General features: G+C 41.4%; 1 protein-coding gene across 4 annotated transcripts in view; it reads left to right on the forward strand.

The window, feature by feature from the left end:
* PDE3A (phosphodiesterase 3A) overlaps window positions 1-15,611 on the forward strand; it is a 224,408-nt gene that overhangs the window by 199,213 nt on the left and 9,584 nt on the right. For all 4 annotated transcript variants that reach the window (XM_038154345.1, XM_038154344.1, XM_038154347.1 and 1 more), the window contains 7 exons: window positions 559-696; window positions 3,777-3,888; window positions 5,116-5,229; window positions 6,721-6,920; window positions 8,854-9,057; window positions 10,881-11,036; window positions 12,920-13,160. In XM_038154345.1, coding sequence (XP_038010273.1) covers window positions 559-696; window positions 3,777-3,888; window positions 5,116-5,229; window positions 6,721-6,920; window positions 8,854-9,057; window positions 10,881-11,036; window positions 12,920-13,160 — 1,165 coding nt within the window. The remainder of the gene's footprint in view (window positions 1-558; window positions 697-3,776; window positions 3,889-5,115; window positions 5,230-6,720; window positions 6,921-8,853; window positions 9,058-10,880; window positions 11,037-12,919; window positions 13,161-15,611) is intronic.

A 15,611-nucleotide genomic window follows, 5' to 3' on the forward strand; every position in this document is an offset into this window, starting at 1 on the left:
ATGTTCTGGCATTTACTCATCTCCAGTTTCTAAGTAAAGTGAAATTCCAGGGAGTGTACTGGAGGAAATGTGAAAGGAGGGGCACAACCCAACTTGTATTTGCAGACCCTGAAAAACTGGTAGGTTTCAGTTTAAGGACTACAAGTCTTCACTTGGACTGAGCTCTGTTAGCCATGTTAGAGTCCAGTGAATGGGTCCTGGTGCAGAAGCAGAAGCTGGGAGCTTTTCTCTCTGTACCAGAGTGAATTTCACAATGAAGGCAGCCTCCCTTGGAAATGAATGAAGGATTCCCAGGAGTGAATGAATGAGTGAGCCTCAGTGCTAAGTGCAGACACTGCTGTTTCATAAACAGAATTTCCCATCCATTCAAGTGAAACACATTACAAAGGAGAGTGAGTAGCTGCAGGGCTGCAAGAAATGAGGACATCTATCTGAGCTGAGTGAAGTTCCACTGACTTACACGTGATGCTAATGTGACTTCAGCTTTTAAGAGCACCAGTTTTCACTTGAGATGCTTCACTGAACTAACAATCCTTTTTATTCTGATTTCTGGCACAGGACAAGCCTGTACTGGCTCCTGAGCCTCTGGTCATGGACAACTTGGATCCCCTGATGGAGCAGCTAAATAGCTGGAACTTCCCAATCTTTGATTTGGTGGAAAAAATTGGGAAGAAATGCGGTCGGATTCTCAGTCAGGTGAGAGGTGCACCTTGTCTGCAGGGTCTAAATGTTGACAGATTGAGACACAGACATGTTAAAAGGCATTGTCCTTACAAGCTGATGATCCCCGACGCCTAATTCAAAGCTGACAATATGAATTCTGTCTCATTATATTCCTTACTTTTGAATGCCTTTATTTTTAAATTTAAAAATGTGGAAGATAAAAATCACACACCTATTTTGCCTCCTGCTCTCTGCTTTTCTGAATATTCTCTTGAGAGGCTTCCATGCCTTACTGAGTTCTTTGGGAAAGGATTTCTCATGGGGTATGGCATGGGAGGGCTAAACAGTAAATGTATTCAGTGGATGCAAGACACACAGAGTTTTGGTCCTCCTTTACACTGAAGATTTCAGTATAAGATCCCAGAAATAAAAGGTTTTAGAGTTCAGGCTGGGCAAAAAGCAAGGTTTGAGGAAGTGGGGGTAGAAAGAACCCTTGCTAAATTCCCTCATTTTTAAAGAATCAGAACTTGGAGAGAAAATTCATATGGTATTATGTAGGGAAGACTAATTTGCTGTGGGTTGGGATGGAAGAGCTTACTAGTCTTTCTTTCAGCTCTCAGGTTTTTCTTCCTTCCTGTGGGTTTAATTCAGTTACTGACACAGCCTGTGCATGCCCAGCACGATTAGTGCTACCTTCCATAATCACTTTCTTGGCTGAACTTCCTACTCTGCTATGCCCCTTTTCCTGGCACACTGACAAATTAGTCATTTTTTTCTTGTAGAAGTATTGAAGGTTATTAAACAGGAAAAGCGAGTAATTATTTTTATTATTATTTAGGGATGAAAGGGGGAAAAAAAGCCCCAGAGAATCAGACTGAATGAGGATCACTTTACAAGGCATTATGTAGTGATGAGTGCTGGAAAGAAGAGATAAAGCTAATTGGTACGATGTGGTACAATTATCACCCCCCCAGAAACACAGAGGTTAGTGTGTCAGGCAGATTTCAGTGTAACAAGCTCCAGAGAATGCTGGATCAAATCACAGTCCCTTGGTGGTTACCTATTATTCAGCTAGATTCAATTATCTGGTGGTCAACAAGGAAAGCCATGGCATGAATTCAGATTTATTCTGTGGTCTGCCTTTTAGTGTTCTGCAGCTTGGCAAGCAGCATCTGAGTCTGAGCAGCCTGCCAAGAGTCTAGGTTCACTTTAGAGAAACAGGCAAACTGGGTGTTGGATATATTTATTGGATAAACTCAGTGGTGCTCACTGAGGCACTTTTGCACCGGACAGCGAGTGTGGGATTGAAATGCTCTTCTAGGTCATACTGCTCATCTTTCTAATGGCATGGAATGATAATAGAAGGATGAATGAAACCCAAGGAAAACCAGAACTCTCTTTTAATGGCATAAAGAGCAGTTTGGATGAGCCAGAATTTGTTCTGGTTTTACATAGGTACATCTGTAGGCTTTAAGCACTTCACCAAGCTGCACCAAGAGCTTCTGTACCTCTGGACACAAGTCCTCTGTGCTTGCCTCAAATTGCACTCAACCTCCTCACTCCACTTCCCAAATTCTTCTCAACATGATACCCACTTCACAGTTCCACAAAACGAGGCTTGAGAAATAAAATAGAGAAGCTTTAATATTTGTGATGAAAATTGAACATTTTCTGTAACAGCTGTTTACAATAACTCCTTCTCCCTGACAGCAGAACATAGCAAGTTCAACCTTGTCCACAAAATAGAGATCCTTATTACCTCCACCTACTCAGATGTTGCTAATGAAATTATTTTCAGAAATCAGGAAACTAAAATAAATAAATCTCCTTTTTTTCAGCCAAAAGCACTATATTTTTTCTGGTTTGTTTTTTAAATCCTGGGATATTATAAACAAAGGCAAACAAAAGCTCTAATGATTTATTCTCAGCATTTTGCTATCAAATGGACTAATTCATTCAAAAAAAAAAAAAAGAGGAAATTAAAAAGCTGAATTAAGTATGTTTGCCGTGCTAGGTTAAGCTTATGAGATGGAACAAAGCAAAGTTGACACATGCCTCCAGGGAAGCATTCAGTGTAGAAGGCAAATGCTGGCTTAGCATCTTTGGAGCTGCTTGAGATATCTGTTCCTTCTTTGTGGAATGTTAAATTGATTCAGACATCTAAAAAGACCCCAGACCAGTCGGGAGCCATGAAAGCATCTGTGCAAACTGGAGTGGCAAGCCCAGTCAGTGTGGCAGTGCCAAATGTGCATGAAAGGGCTCAGAGAGGAGCATGCTTTCAGTCTCACTTCAGAAACAGAGCCAAGCTCTCAGAACTCAGCTTTTGCTTCATAAGAGGCCATAAAATTCAATAATATCTTCAGTCACACTTAACAGTTTTCTTACAGCTCCTGGAAGACTAAAACCTGTGGTTTAGCTTTTATTGCTGGGCCAATACGTATTTATTTCATAGAGAGAAGTGGAGGTGCTCCAGTGCTGGCAGCACAGGAGCAGTGTCAGAGGCAGGGGGGCATCCCTGCAGGGCCTCTGGGATGGTCAGGATGACAGGAGGATTATTTGGCCCTCTCATCATCACCACGCATGGGAGATGGGTCCAGTTTGCAAGAGAAGTGAAAAGATCAGGCAGTGATTTTACCGTGTCCCTTTATTTGGTTTGTCAAGTTCAAACTTGTCTTGTGTCAGCTGCTGCCTGCATTGCTGAGCGTTCATCTCTCCGGAGCCCCTCCCATGGCATTCTGCTGCCCAGCACCTCCTCTCCTGGATGCTCACACTCACCTGGGGTGCAGGAGTGTTTAGAGCAGCTCTGCCTCCTGAGCTGTTTGCTGCCCCTGATATCCTGGTGGAGTCATTTTTATCATTTCACCTCCAAACCTGGAGAGAAAGCAAGGACACAACGCATGGGAGCTGCGTGGTTCCCCCTTCTGTCAGTCCTTTGCTTGTTCTTCCTTTTCTGGGAATTGATTTGAGCCAAGGATTTGGGAAAATACTCCCAGAAAAGCAGATTTTTATGGGGTAATTCAACCTAAGGACTTTTATATCTAATTTGTAGAGTTATTCTCATCTACTTATCAACATAGGTGTTTTCTTTTTTTGTTTTTGTTTTTTTCTTTCAGGTATCATACAGGCTTTTTGATGACATGGGGCTCTTTGAAACCTTTAAAATACCAGTGAGGGAATTTATGAACTACTTCCATGCCTTGGAGTGTGGATACCGAGAGATACCTTGTAAGTAAAAATTCCTGGCACATAATGATGCTTCCCTCAAGTTTTGGGGAGTTTGTATTGAAGCTTTTCTTCTTGTATTATAAAGCTAATTTTTTCTTCCAGTGTACGTCATGACCAAGTGGATGGCTAGGCAGAGGCTGGTGCTGAACCACAGCCTGTCATCTTTTTTACTTTGTATTTCATCTTTACATTGGTTCAGAATTCATGGCAAAATCTGCCAGAAAGCCAGAAATCATAGAAAGATATTATTAGTAAAGACTGTTTCCTGATAATGCAAGTGTACCCCAGTGCCCCAGTTGGAGGTTTTTGCCACATTTTACCCCCTAAAAGCAACTTGGACTTTTACACAGTAGCAATGCTGTGCTACCAGAAGAAATGAGCTTTATAAGCAGAAAAAATAGCCCAAAACATGAGTGAACCCTGTTCTGTCACTACAGCTTAGCTGATGTTTTACAGTGGGAAACATTTATTCCCTGAAAAACGTGTTTTCAGTCATCCCCACAGCATTTACTAATTCAAATCAAATTTATCAAAGTGCTTCAGCTGCAAAAGACTCCTGTTTTCCCAAGAGGAATGAGTTATCACCCCCTTTAGGTGGCAGATAAACCCAGCACTGGGGAACACAGAACACCCTGTTTTCTCTTCACTCCCAGAAAAATGTGGGAGAAATCATTATAAGTCATGCCGTCTCTCTGTCAAATATTAAATACCAGTTGGAGCAGTGGGAAGGATTTAAGGAAAGCTGCCTCAGAATGCCTTCAGCCAGGTGGTTTGGAGTCTGTTCTGGGAAAGTCAGAGACCCAGTTTCGATCCTGTCCTTGTGTTTGAGCTGGATCAGGGATCTAAAGCAGCAGGTCACAGCCTCAGGAGGTTAGAGATGGAAGTCCCACGGCCTGTTCTGCTGAAGCCATTCCTTTCTGTTTAAAACATTTAACTATTCGTAGAGCCTCCGGGATTTTTATGAGCACTCTGTTTCCTTGGTTTTTTTTCTTGAGTTTTTTTGTTTGTTTGTTTGTTTTACTGGAGAAGAATCTCGCTCTAATACAAAATCAATTTATCTTCTTTCCCATTTCTGTGCAAAAGGTAGAAGCAGGTGTGATGCTGGTGCTAGTGTTGGTTTTGTCTCTGCCGGATTGCCTGCGCACGGTACCCGCTAGATGGTGCTGACAGCCCTCTGTCAGCGCTGCCCTGGTGTTTTACAGCTGGCTGGTTTTCTCCCCATCACAGATCACAACCGAATCCACGCCACGGATGTCCTGCACGCCGTGTGGTACCTCACAACCCAGCCCATCCCGGGACTGCCGACCGTCATCAACGACCACGGCTCCGCCAGCGATTCAGGTGCGTTTAAATGCTGGCATCCTCGTGAGATTTGCTGTCACAAAGGCAGCAGCTGGGCATTGCACGCAGAACTTTTTGCAGTCTCTAAGAATGTGGTCAAGTTCAGTAGCACAGTGGGTGTTGAAGGGGTGCAGGTGTGTTTGTGTAACTTTGAAGGGAATGGAGCTGTTCCTCCAAAACTTAATACTTGACATTCAGTGATGTGTGAATGCGAGCCTTTGTGGTCACCTTTAATGGCAGAGCTTTGTTGCCATTTGATTTTTGCAAAAGGTTTTTATTTTTGCAAAAGGTTTTTTCCTAGGAAAACTATATTATTAGTACTTTCCTGTGCTGTATCAGAGGCAGCATAGACTTAAATCCTTAAACCCTTCATTTTTTTGCTATTCTACAATTTCTGGGGCATGCAGGCAGAGCTGTGCACTTGCCACTGCTTGGCTATCATGAAATAATTTTTGCTTCTCCTTTCTATATCTAAATAAAAACACTTTTTACCTTCTGGCAATTGCTTTACAAGACCCCTCTTCTTCTGTTTTCTGATTGCTCACTACAGGAAGCTGTGCTTCTTGCATTTTTATATTAACTTCTCCATGTCCAGCTATGGCAACTAGAGGACCTGTGTTTTGTGGGAGTTCTCAGAGAATTGCTGGAAAATCAGGAATTTGTTCCATTTCTGCTTATTTCTTTTATTTCTTTTCTTTTTTTCTTTTTTCTTTTTTTTTTTTTTGGGGGGGGGGGGGTGGGTTTGGTTTGGTTTGGTTTATTTGGTTTTTGTTTGTTTTTTTTGGTTGGTTGGTTGGTTTTTTGTGTAGTTTAAATGGTTTTATTCCTGAGAAAAAATTTATTAGCAAGAGATTTCAGTGGCTTTGTAGGTGAGGTGGAATAAAAGAGGGTTGAGTTCTGGGTTCTTTTGATGTTTGTTTTTTGAAAGACATTGTTCAGCTGCGTGCAAGATCCATTCAAGGTCGTTCAGATTAAATCAGCAGAGCATCTCAGTTCCTGTCTCTGACAGGTATGCCAAAGATGCTTTAAAAAGAGGATGATAAGAGGATTATCAGCAAAGAACCAAAGTCTAGACATTTGTATTGGAAAACATGCACTATATTTTGATTATTAAATTCTAGTCCATTGCTTTAAGGACTATCAGTGTCTCATGGACTTGTCTACACGATGAAAGAAATTAGGGATAAAAGTGGGAAGATCAAGTTTCCCCACAAAGCTCCAGCATGAATCCATGTCTTTCTGCTTGTGGCTTACATAGCTGGAGAGCAGGTTTTGCTGGAGGATCCCCAGGTGGGATCAGAATTTGTTCCTTTTCCATTGTTTGCTTTATTGTACTGGATCATAGCACAGGAAGCTCTGAGGTCAGGCTGCATTTATCCTTACTGTAAACTTGCTCCTTCTCTCCCTGCTTCATTGCTTCTCTTACAGTCGGTCACTGAAAAAGAGAGGCCCTGGATTTTTTACTGTTTCCATTTCTTTATTTCTGCTCAGATTCTGACAGTGGAATCACTCATGGCCACATGGGATACGTGTTTTCAAAGACATACACACCCACAGATGACAGCTACGGATGCCTGGCTGGCAACATCCCTGCCCTGGAGCTGATGGCTCTTTATGTAGCTGCAGCCATGCATGACTACGATCACCCAGGAAGGACCAATGCCTTCTTGGTAGCAACCAGTGCTCCTCAGGTAAATAAACCTCAGCCAGTGTTGCTGTGCACTTTGGAAGGTCTCCATGACAGCTTTTCCTTGCTGATGGTGCCTGTGGCTTCCATTAAGCACGAGTCTGCCAAATATTTTGAAACAGCTTGTCAAAGTGACAGAAATAATCACTTCACTTGGGGATTGCTGGTAAGAGTCTTCTTACACACCCTCAGTCAGCAGAGCTCTTGAGAAAGGTACTGATAAACTGTGTCAGTGAGGAAGGTAAAGCTCTGCTGGCTGATAGAGAACCTGGAACTGTGGAAGAATGGAAGAACTGTTCTACCAAGTCATGCACAGAAAGATTAAACAGAACAAAACATCCCAGTTGTGCAGCTGACTGTGCTTTGCAAGTTAATTGTGCCTGATCATAACACATTTTCTGTTGCTTCTGTAGGATGTGAGCAGTGTCAGTGTTCTTATGAAAGTATTTGGAAGCAGGGAGAGGAAAACAATTTCAGTGTTATAAATGTAGAACTGAGGCTTGCCTAAGGTTGCACAGAAGTTACTGCCAGTCCTGAGAGTTGAATTCAGCAATTCTGAGTCTCTTTTTATTGGCTTAATTATGAGACATCTTGCCTTACTTTACATAGCTGACCTGCCTGGCTTCAGCACACTGTGCTGAAAAATGCTTCTATTGATGAGGAAATTAAAAAAAGGGTATCTTAATGGTGGCAGGTCAGGTAGGGATGCAGAAATTCTGGATTTACTCCACAGCTTGCAACCAAAATTCCTCTGTCCCCAAGAGCAAGTCACCTGAACTCATTCTGGTGTCACTTTGTGTCTGTGAATTGATGGTAATGGTTCTCATCCTTGCAATGCATTTCTGTGATCAAGAGCTTTGATACTTTGCCCAGGTAAATAGACTGAGAGAAGACATGTGCTATCCTTAAATCTTACTGTAAGAAACAAGTGCTATAGCTCTGTGCTTGCAAAAATCAGAAAAGGAAGTTAGATGATTAGCCTTTATCTACTGACTCTAGTTTGAAAATAAATTAATCGGGAAAAATAATTTTCTTGTTATTTTCTGAATGGAATTACCATCCCTATGAGAGTTCAGCATCTTATTTTGATAAAGATTTGACCCATTTTGGATTTTTGCCCCGAGATATCTGTCAGGCTGAGTATGTGTTTTCAGGCTGCAAACTGGAATTTCACCTGTTTCTGTGTTTGGAATCAGTCCTGCATGGACACAACTGCCTGGTGCAATTACCAAAGAGCAGTAATTAATTGAGGTTCATATTGACAATCAGGGAAGCACACACCTATATTAGCCATCAGCCTGTGGCCTTAAAGAGGCTGATCCATTGCTGTGATTTTCCTGAGACGGTTTTGCCAAGATGGTATTGTGAAGATCATTTTGCTGAGGTGGTTTTGCTGAGATGGTTTTGCAAAGATGGTTTTGTGTAGATAATTTTGCTAGGATGGTTTTGCTAGGATGGTTTTGCTAGGATGGTTTTGTGTAGATGATTTTGCTAGGATGGTTCTGCTAAGAAGATTTTGCTGAGATGGTTTTGCTGAGATGATTTTGCCAAGATGATTTTGCTGAGATGATTTTGCTAGGATGGTTTTGTGTAGATGGTTTCGTGAAGATGGTTCTGCTAAGATGGTTTTGCCAAGATGGTTTTGCCAAGATAATTTGGCTAAGATGGTTTTGTGTAGATGATTTCATGAAGATGATTTTGCTAGGATGGTTTTGTTGAGATGATTTTGCTAGGATGGTTTTGTGTAGATGGTTTCGTGAAGATGGTTCTGCTAAGATGGTTTTGCCGAGATGGTTTTGCCAAGATGGTTTTGCTGAGATGATTTTGCTAGGATGGTTTTGTGTAGATGGTTTCGTGAAGATGGTTCTGCTAAGATGGTTTTGCCGAGATGGTTTTGCCAAGATGTTCCTCAGCTGCCCCTTGCGTTGCTTCCACAGGCAGTGCTGTACAACGACCGCTCCGTGCTGGAGAACCACCACGCTGCTGCTGCCTGGAACCTCTTCATGTCCAGGCCAGAGTACAACTTCCTGGTCAACCTGGACCACGTGGAGTTCAAGCATTTCCGCTTCCTCGTCATCGAGGCCATTCTGGCTACTGACCTGAAGAAGCACTTCGATTTCGTGGCCAAGTTCAACGCCAAGGTGAGATCAGTTTGGGTTTCTTGGGGAGGGTAAGAAAAGACTGTGGGCCTTGGGAGCGTCCAGCAAAAAGGGTTTCTATTTCCTCTGAATGTCCTTTTGGTTGCTGTAAAATCTTGAATAATAATCTGGCCTTTCCGTTGGGTTTTACTCATTTAAAGTTAGTGACACAGCTTCTCTTCTTCTATATATTTACTTTTTTTTTCAGAAAGTGGTTTAAGGCTAAAAATATCACTAGCTGTTTTTACATTCTACTTTTCAACATTGCTTTTTTGTTCACTGGTACTTTAGACCTATTAGCAAAGCACTCAGGAGGGAAAAATCAAAGGTGCTATTACCATGTTTCCATAATGGCTACTTTAAGTGAATTTTTACTGATTTAGTCATTCTGCTGTATTATCAAAGCAGAAATCAGGACACTTTTGGCATTCTAATTTCAAGTGCAGTGAAAGCATGGTCTTCCTTTCCTTTCTCTTTCCAGAGGAGGGTCACTAAACATCTTTGCTGCATGCTCCATTCACTGAGCCATAAAATCACAACCCTGAGAAACCATTCTTAAAAACTGTTTACAGTTTCAACCTCACTTATTGGAAATCACCTCCTATTAAGATATTTTAATAAACTCCATCACCCCTCAAAGCTGTTGGCATGTTAACTAGATACCTGCCTTTGGAGCTGGTAGTGCTTTCTTGTTCCTTGTGAGAAAGCCCCAAAAATGGTGTGGTTTCTGTCTGGGACCTCCTGGGTGTTTTGGTGGCATGGATGAAATCTTTCCTGTGGCATTACTTAGCGTGGATCTGTGTGCTGACACTTTGAAGACTCCACATGTATACTGGTTTTGTTTTCCATTTCCCTGTAGCATCTCTCTTTTTCAGGCTTTAAGAAGCTGTGGAGAAAGGCCCTGGGTGTGGTCCAGAGTAGAAAGAGAAGTGATCTGTAAATCCAGAAAAGTCTGAGCTCCTTCCACGCCCCTGCTAGTCATGTCCCCTCCAACCTTAACCTTTCTGCTCTTATTTTAGAGCAGCTGACAGTATGAATCACTTTTTCTTGTGAGAGGTATGGGAAAAATAGAGGAAAGGAAAAAGGGATTAAATAGTTTCAGCCATGCATAGTTCAAACAGGGAAATAAGCTCATGACACACATCTTCATGCTGCAATCAAACCATCATGATATTCTATAGTAATTTGTATTTATACACCAGTGGGTATCACCTTCTTGAAAAATGTCGTGGAAAGATTGAATTTGTTTGTTTTCCTGGTAAATGCTTCCAAACAGGGACATAATTTGCACTTCTAATACATAAAATTGTATTATTTGTATTATATATTATTATATAGTGTATATCTAATAATATATAATTTATATATTATTATATAGTGTCTATAATATTGTATAATATAATATTGTATGTTATATAACATTACTATTATATAATATATAATAGCTATTTTACATATATAATTATATCTTTTATAAGAATATAATATATAGATATTATATATAATATATACTATATATAATATCTATACTATATATATAGTATATATATTATATATATTATATAAATAGTGTATATTATATATATATATATATATATAAATGTTAAATATATATAATATAATAATTATATTGACTTCTCATCATTCATCTCAATGTTCCTTGCTTTTCACTTATTTTTCCCTTTCCATATTGTTAATTCCAGCCTGGGCCTAGCTCACCTGCTCTTGCTAGTGATTTTGTTGAGCAGCTGTTGTGCAATACCCCGGGTCAGATCCTCCTCTTTCGCCTGGCATTACCATCCTGTTTCCTTTTTCCTGTCTCCCAGGTGAACGATGATGTTGGCATTGACTGGACCAACGAGAACGACCGCTTGCTGGTTTGTCAGATGTGCATCAAGCTGGCTGACATCAACGGGCCCGCCAAATGCAAGGACTTGCACCTGCAGTGGACAGAGGGCATCGTCAATGAGTTCTACGAGCAGGTAAAGGCATTCCAAAGCTGCCTGCCTGCTGTTCTGGAGCATGACAGTGCTGGTGGCCAGTGAAAAATCACAGGGAATAAGGGTGAAGAGGTTGGCTAGAGTCACATTAATCCATAGTTTTTGCTGGACCAGTGAAAGTCTGTTTGTCACTGGAGTTTCTGATGGGTCCTCAGAGACCTCTGGTGATGGTGTCTCTACAGGCTGAACTGTTCACGTCTGGCACTGTGGACAAGCACTGGCATGGTGAACAAGTATTCCTTTCCTCATTTTTTTTTTCTGTTGTTTTTTTACTGTTTTTTCCTTTCCATCATGGCTGTCATTTCCCTCTTCTTTAGTGCAAACCATGCTTTTATCCTTCCTTCTGTGTTCTTTCAGCTGGTTCTCATGGCTCTCCTCTGCAGTCTCACACTTTTATTGACATGCAGTCTCCAAAAGTGGACACAACATCCTAGTTCAGATGGTCTAAACAGAGCAGTGGGATTGTTTCAGCTTCTCTGCAGGCCACACCTCTGTTCACACAACCAGAAAATTTGTACATTTTAAACCTTTATGTGCTGAGCAGCACTGCAGCACTGGCTTTCAGTTCACCACAGGCCAACCACAGCTGCTCCCTGACCCATATTTCAATTTTAGGACAGCCCTTGCAGCTCTCAGAGGTTGGTCAGTAGAACTGCACTCATTGTGCAGGGCCATGCTGGTGGCACAAGGAAGGAGAAGAGGCACAGATTTGATTTAGAAACCCTGGGAATACAGCCAGGGCACTGCTCCTCTCTTTCTAGGTGTAAGGGAGCCCTTAACTGAAGCTAATTTTCTCATTTTAACCTATTTAGCCCTGCTGAGTGCAAGGGTCAGGGCTGTTCCCACGCTGCTCCTGTCTCCTGAGTGGGAACATTTTGAATGTTCTGGTCAGGTTAAACTCCACATCCTTTCTTTTCCAGACAAGGCAAGCAGGCTAAATCACTGAGCAGGGCAGCCCACAGACTTCTCAGGGAGGCTGTGCAGTCCCTTGGAGTCACAGACTAATCCCTTTTAAAGCTTTTTCAACTTCCCTTAAATTTTTACTGCACTTACAGTTTGGAAAAAAAAAATCCAACCAGGATTTTCTGCTGCCTTCTGGAGTATGTAAAAAGACAGGGAAAGGGACATAATTCAGATATTGACCTGAAGCTTCTTCATTCCTTTCAAATCTCCCAAGAAAAAGAAAGTACAATGAACCTTACCTATAATGACAATATAGCTGGTTCCATTTTTGCTTTCATTTTTTTTTCTTAAACAAAGAGTGTGTCCCAAAACAACAGGCATGCCCCAAATTTTCTTTCAGGAAATGCTTTTATCCTTCATTACAACTGTCCCAACAAACTGTGCTTCACAATTTTGGTGATGATCAAAGCTTGTGTGGGTGACTAGTGCATGCAGACAGAAGCAGCCCATCAGATGTAGAATATGACTTTTTTCCGATAAAAGTTATATCAGAGGGAAGTGCCCCAATATATTAACATCAGCAAAGCCTTGGAGAGTGAATCAAGCTGGTGAGGATACAGATGTGGGAAGATATTTTGTTATCTGTTCCACAGGAGGAGCCTGAGTTATTTTCCATCATTCAGAAATGGGATCCAGAACAGAGAACATTTTCTTTCTTGGATTTGTTTCTGGCATTAAGGAGGATAAGCTAGATTCTCAGTTTCTTTTATGTCTATTAAAATCTGGTTTTCTTTACTTAATATGCTACAAGAAGTGTATCAAACCATTTTCACCACGATTTTGAGCATAAGATTTTCTTCTGGGACTGGAAAAGTCTTCGTATTCTCGTTTCTAAAAAGGAGAATTTTGTGGGAAGTTGTTTCATTTAGCTCTGAGAAATGACAGCTATTTTTCATCTGCAGGGTGATGAAGAGGCCAGCCTGGGCCTGCCGATCAGCCCTTTCATGGACCGCTCTGCTCCCCAGCTGGCACACCTCCAGGAGTCCTTCATCACTCACATCGTGGGACCTCTCTGCAACTCCTATGACTCAGCAGGGCTGATGCCAGGAAAGTGGATAGAAGAGAGTGATGAGTCAGGAGACACTGATGAGCAAGAGGAGGAGGAAACAGCAGAAATGGAAACTTGTGAAAACGCCGAATCCAGTAAGTTGTTGACACTCCCATTTGCCAACAAAACAAGTTCCATGGAGTGACCAAAACACTCAGCAGAGGCTGTGAGCTGGCCAGGTTCAGCATGGGCCTCCTCCAGAGTGACAGGGAGTCCTCGGTGTCCTTGGCTGTCCTTGGAGAAGCTGTAGCCACTTTCGTTGTGAATGGAGGTGCTCTATGGTTTCAGCACCAATGTGGTTCATACCTACCACTCATTTCTGCCTTAGTTGGGGTTTTTGGAGGTGGATCATCTGTGCATGAGGGCTTTCTAGACTCCTTCAGGACAGGTGTCAATAGACTGCAAGAATTTCAGTTGAAAACAGGATGTTTGGGAGAAGATTTTTCAAGGAAAACACTCCTCATTTCCATGAGTTAACATGACAAACTAGAATAATAGAATGAGGATCTGCAATGCTGATGGAGTAAAGGAGTTTTTAGCAATGGAATCATTATCATGCACATCTCTTCAAGGTAATATGGAGAAGAGTGGAAGAGAATTGGCACTGAGCTGTGTTGTGTGCTGGGAGCTGCATCACTTGGCTAACCAGTAACTAAAGCTCGTGTTCTCCTGTCTCTCCTCTGGAAAGGCAGCGCTGCCAATATTTGCTGTACTGAGATGAAAGTTTTTTATCATGAAAGGGGATTTCAGGCACTTGTGGGAAGTGATTTTTAAGATAAGTTACTGCAGCTGTAGACCTCTTCATTTTATCAGTTTAATCCTGCTTCACCTTTTTCTTTCTTTCATGTTCTTTCTCCCTCTGAATTTTCTGCTACTGTTCCTTTATTTCCTTCCTCTGAGTCATCTTTCTCTCTCTCCCCTGTATCCAGAAGTTTTAGGAAACAGCAGCCTGAAGTGCACTCATGAAATACCAATACTTTTTCCCTCAACAGCCTCACTTTTTCTGCTCTTTCCCACACATGTTCTTTCATGCCCTGCCTGGGTATCATCCCTGTTTTCTGTTGGGAAAGCTGAGAAAGATTTGATGAGTGCAGTAAGTCAAATATGGATGTGGATCTAAAATCTTTGTCTCCTGATGTGCAGAATTAACCTTTTGTCTCTAGTGAGATCCAGAGGTAAACTGTGTTTAAGAAATCATTGCTATTTCTCACACACACACACCCTTGCACATATTTTAGGTGTAGCACATGCACATTCCCAAACAGTAAACATCAAGTAATGTAACACCCATGGGTTAATTTAGCACCTGATGATCTGTCATTTCTGTAACTGGCAGAGCCATGTGTTTTTGGCAGACTGGCCATTCTGGAAGTGCCTGCTAGGAGGAAATTTATGCAGCTGGTAATTAACACAAACCCCAAAGCCTGAAACTGATACTGCTGTATTAAAAAAAAAAAACTAAAAAAATGAAGGATGTTCTCATATATTCATGGCGTCTCTGACCTTACTCTGAAATCCTTGTTTTCCTTTCATTTAATGTCTCTATTCACTTATCTGCTGTATCACCATTAGTGGAGTCAGATAATGCTGTTTTCAGGTTAAAAACACTGATTTTAGTGATCTTCTGTTTTCTTCTTTATCCTGTTAAGTACCTTAATATTCAGCCTGGTGTTTTTAGACTGTGGTTTTCAAAGCTTTAAAAATTAATGTATCAGAAGTTTTGAAATATTCCACAAGTTTTTTCTACTTCCCTCATACCAAATGGGGGATGCTCCTCTTCTCCATCATACTACTGCGTGGCAAATTGTTGTCTCCGGGTCCCCTAAATTCTCTGTGACATCTTCTGTGTGAATATTGGGGCATCATAGTTCCTTAGAAGTGTCCCTTGATCAACCCAATTTTGGACTTTCTAAACTTGCTCAACGAAGCAATAAAAGGCTGAGATGTCAGATGCACAGACTTTAAGACTGATATAGATGTTGGTAAAGATCTTTTGATGAAAATGACTTTTTGGCAGATAGAAATATAACTGTGGCAGAAAACACTTCATCTAGGTCCTGATAATTCACTGAAGAAGCTGAGAGAAATTTAAGAGTTATAACCTTGAAGTGGCCTTGAATTTTTTTTTTTTTTACTATACAGGAGCATGTACTTTCCCTGAAGGTCTTATGCAAGAATGAAACAGACTCAGTCTTTAGTGATTCAGACAAACTTTTAACACCACATCAAGTGTCTGCAGAGAGCAACAAGATGTGGGGTCACCTGGGAAACCCAGGAGAGAATGTCCTGCTCTAGCATTGGCAGCAGAAGGGCTTCTTATTAGTGCTAAACCTGAAGGTTTCCTACAGGGAACCAAGGGCTTTCTAATGAAGGATTGAATTGGATTTGCACTCTGCTCAGTGAAAAGCTCTTTGTTTCCAGTTCAAAAGCTTCAAGAGCTAAACATTTTGGATCCTGACACAGACATACTTTAGGCAACCTACAAATACTAATCCACGCAAATTTATCTGGTACAAAACATTCCTCTACGTCACCTCCTTTAAAGA

The sequence above is a fragment of the Motacilla alba genome, chromosome 1A, assembly GCF_015832195.1.
Source record: "Motacilla alba alba isolate MOTALB_02 chromosome 1A, Motacilla_alba_V1.0_pri, whole genome shotgun sequence".
In the NCBI taxonomy this organism is placed as follows: Eukaryota; Metazoa; Chordata; class Aves; order Passeriformes; family Motacillidae; genus Motacilla; species Motacilla alba.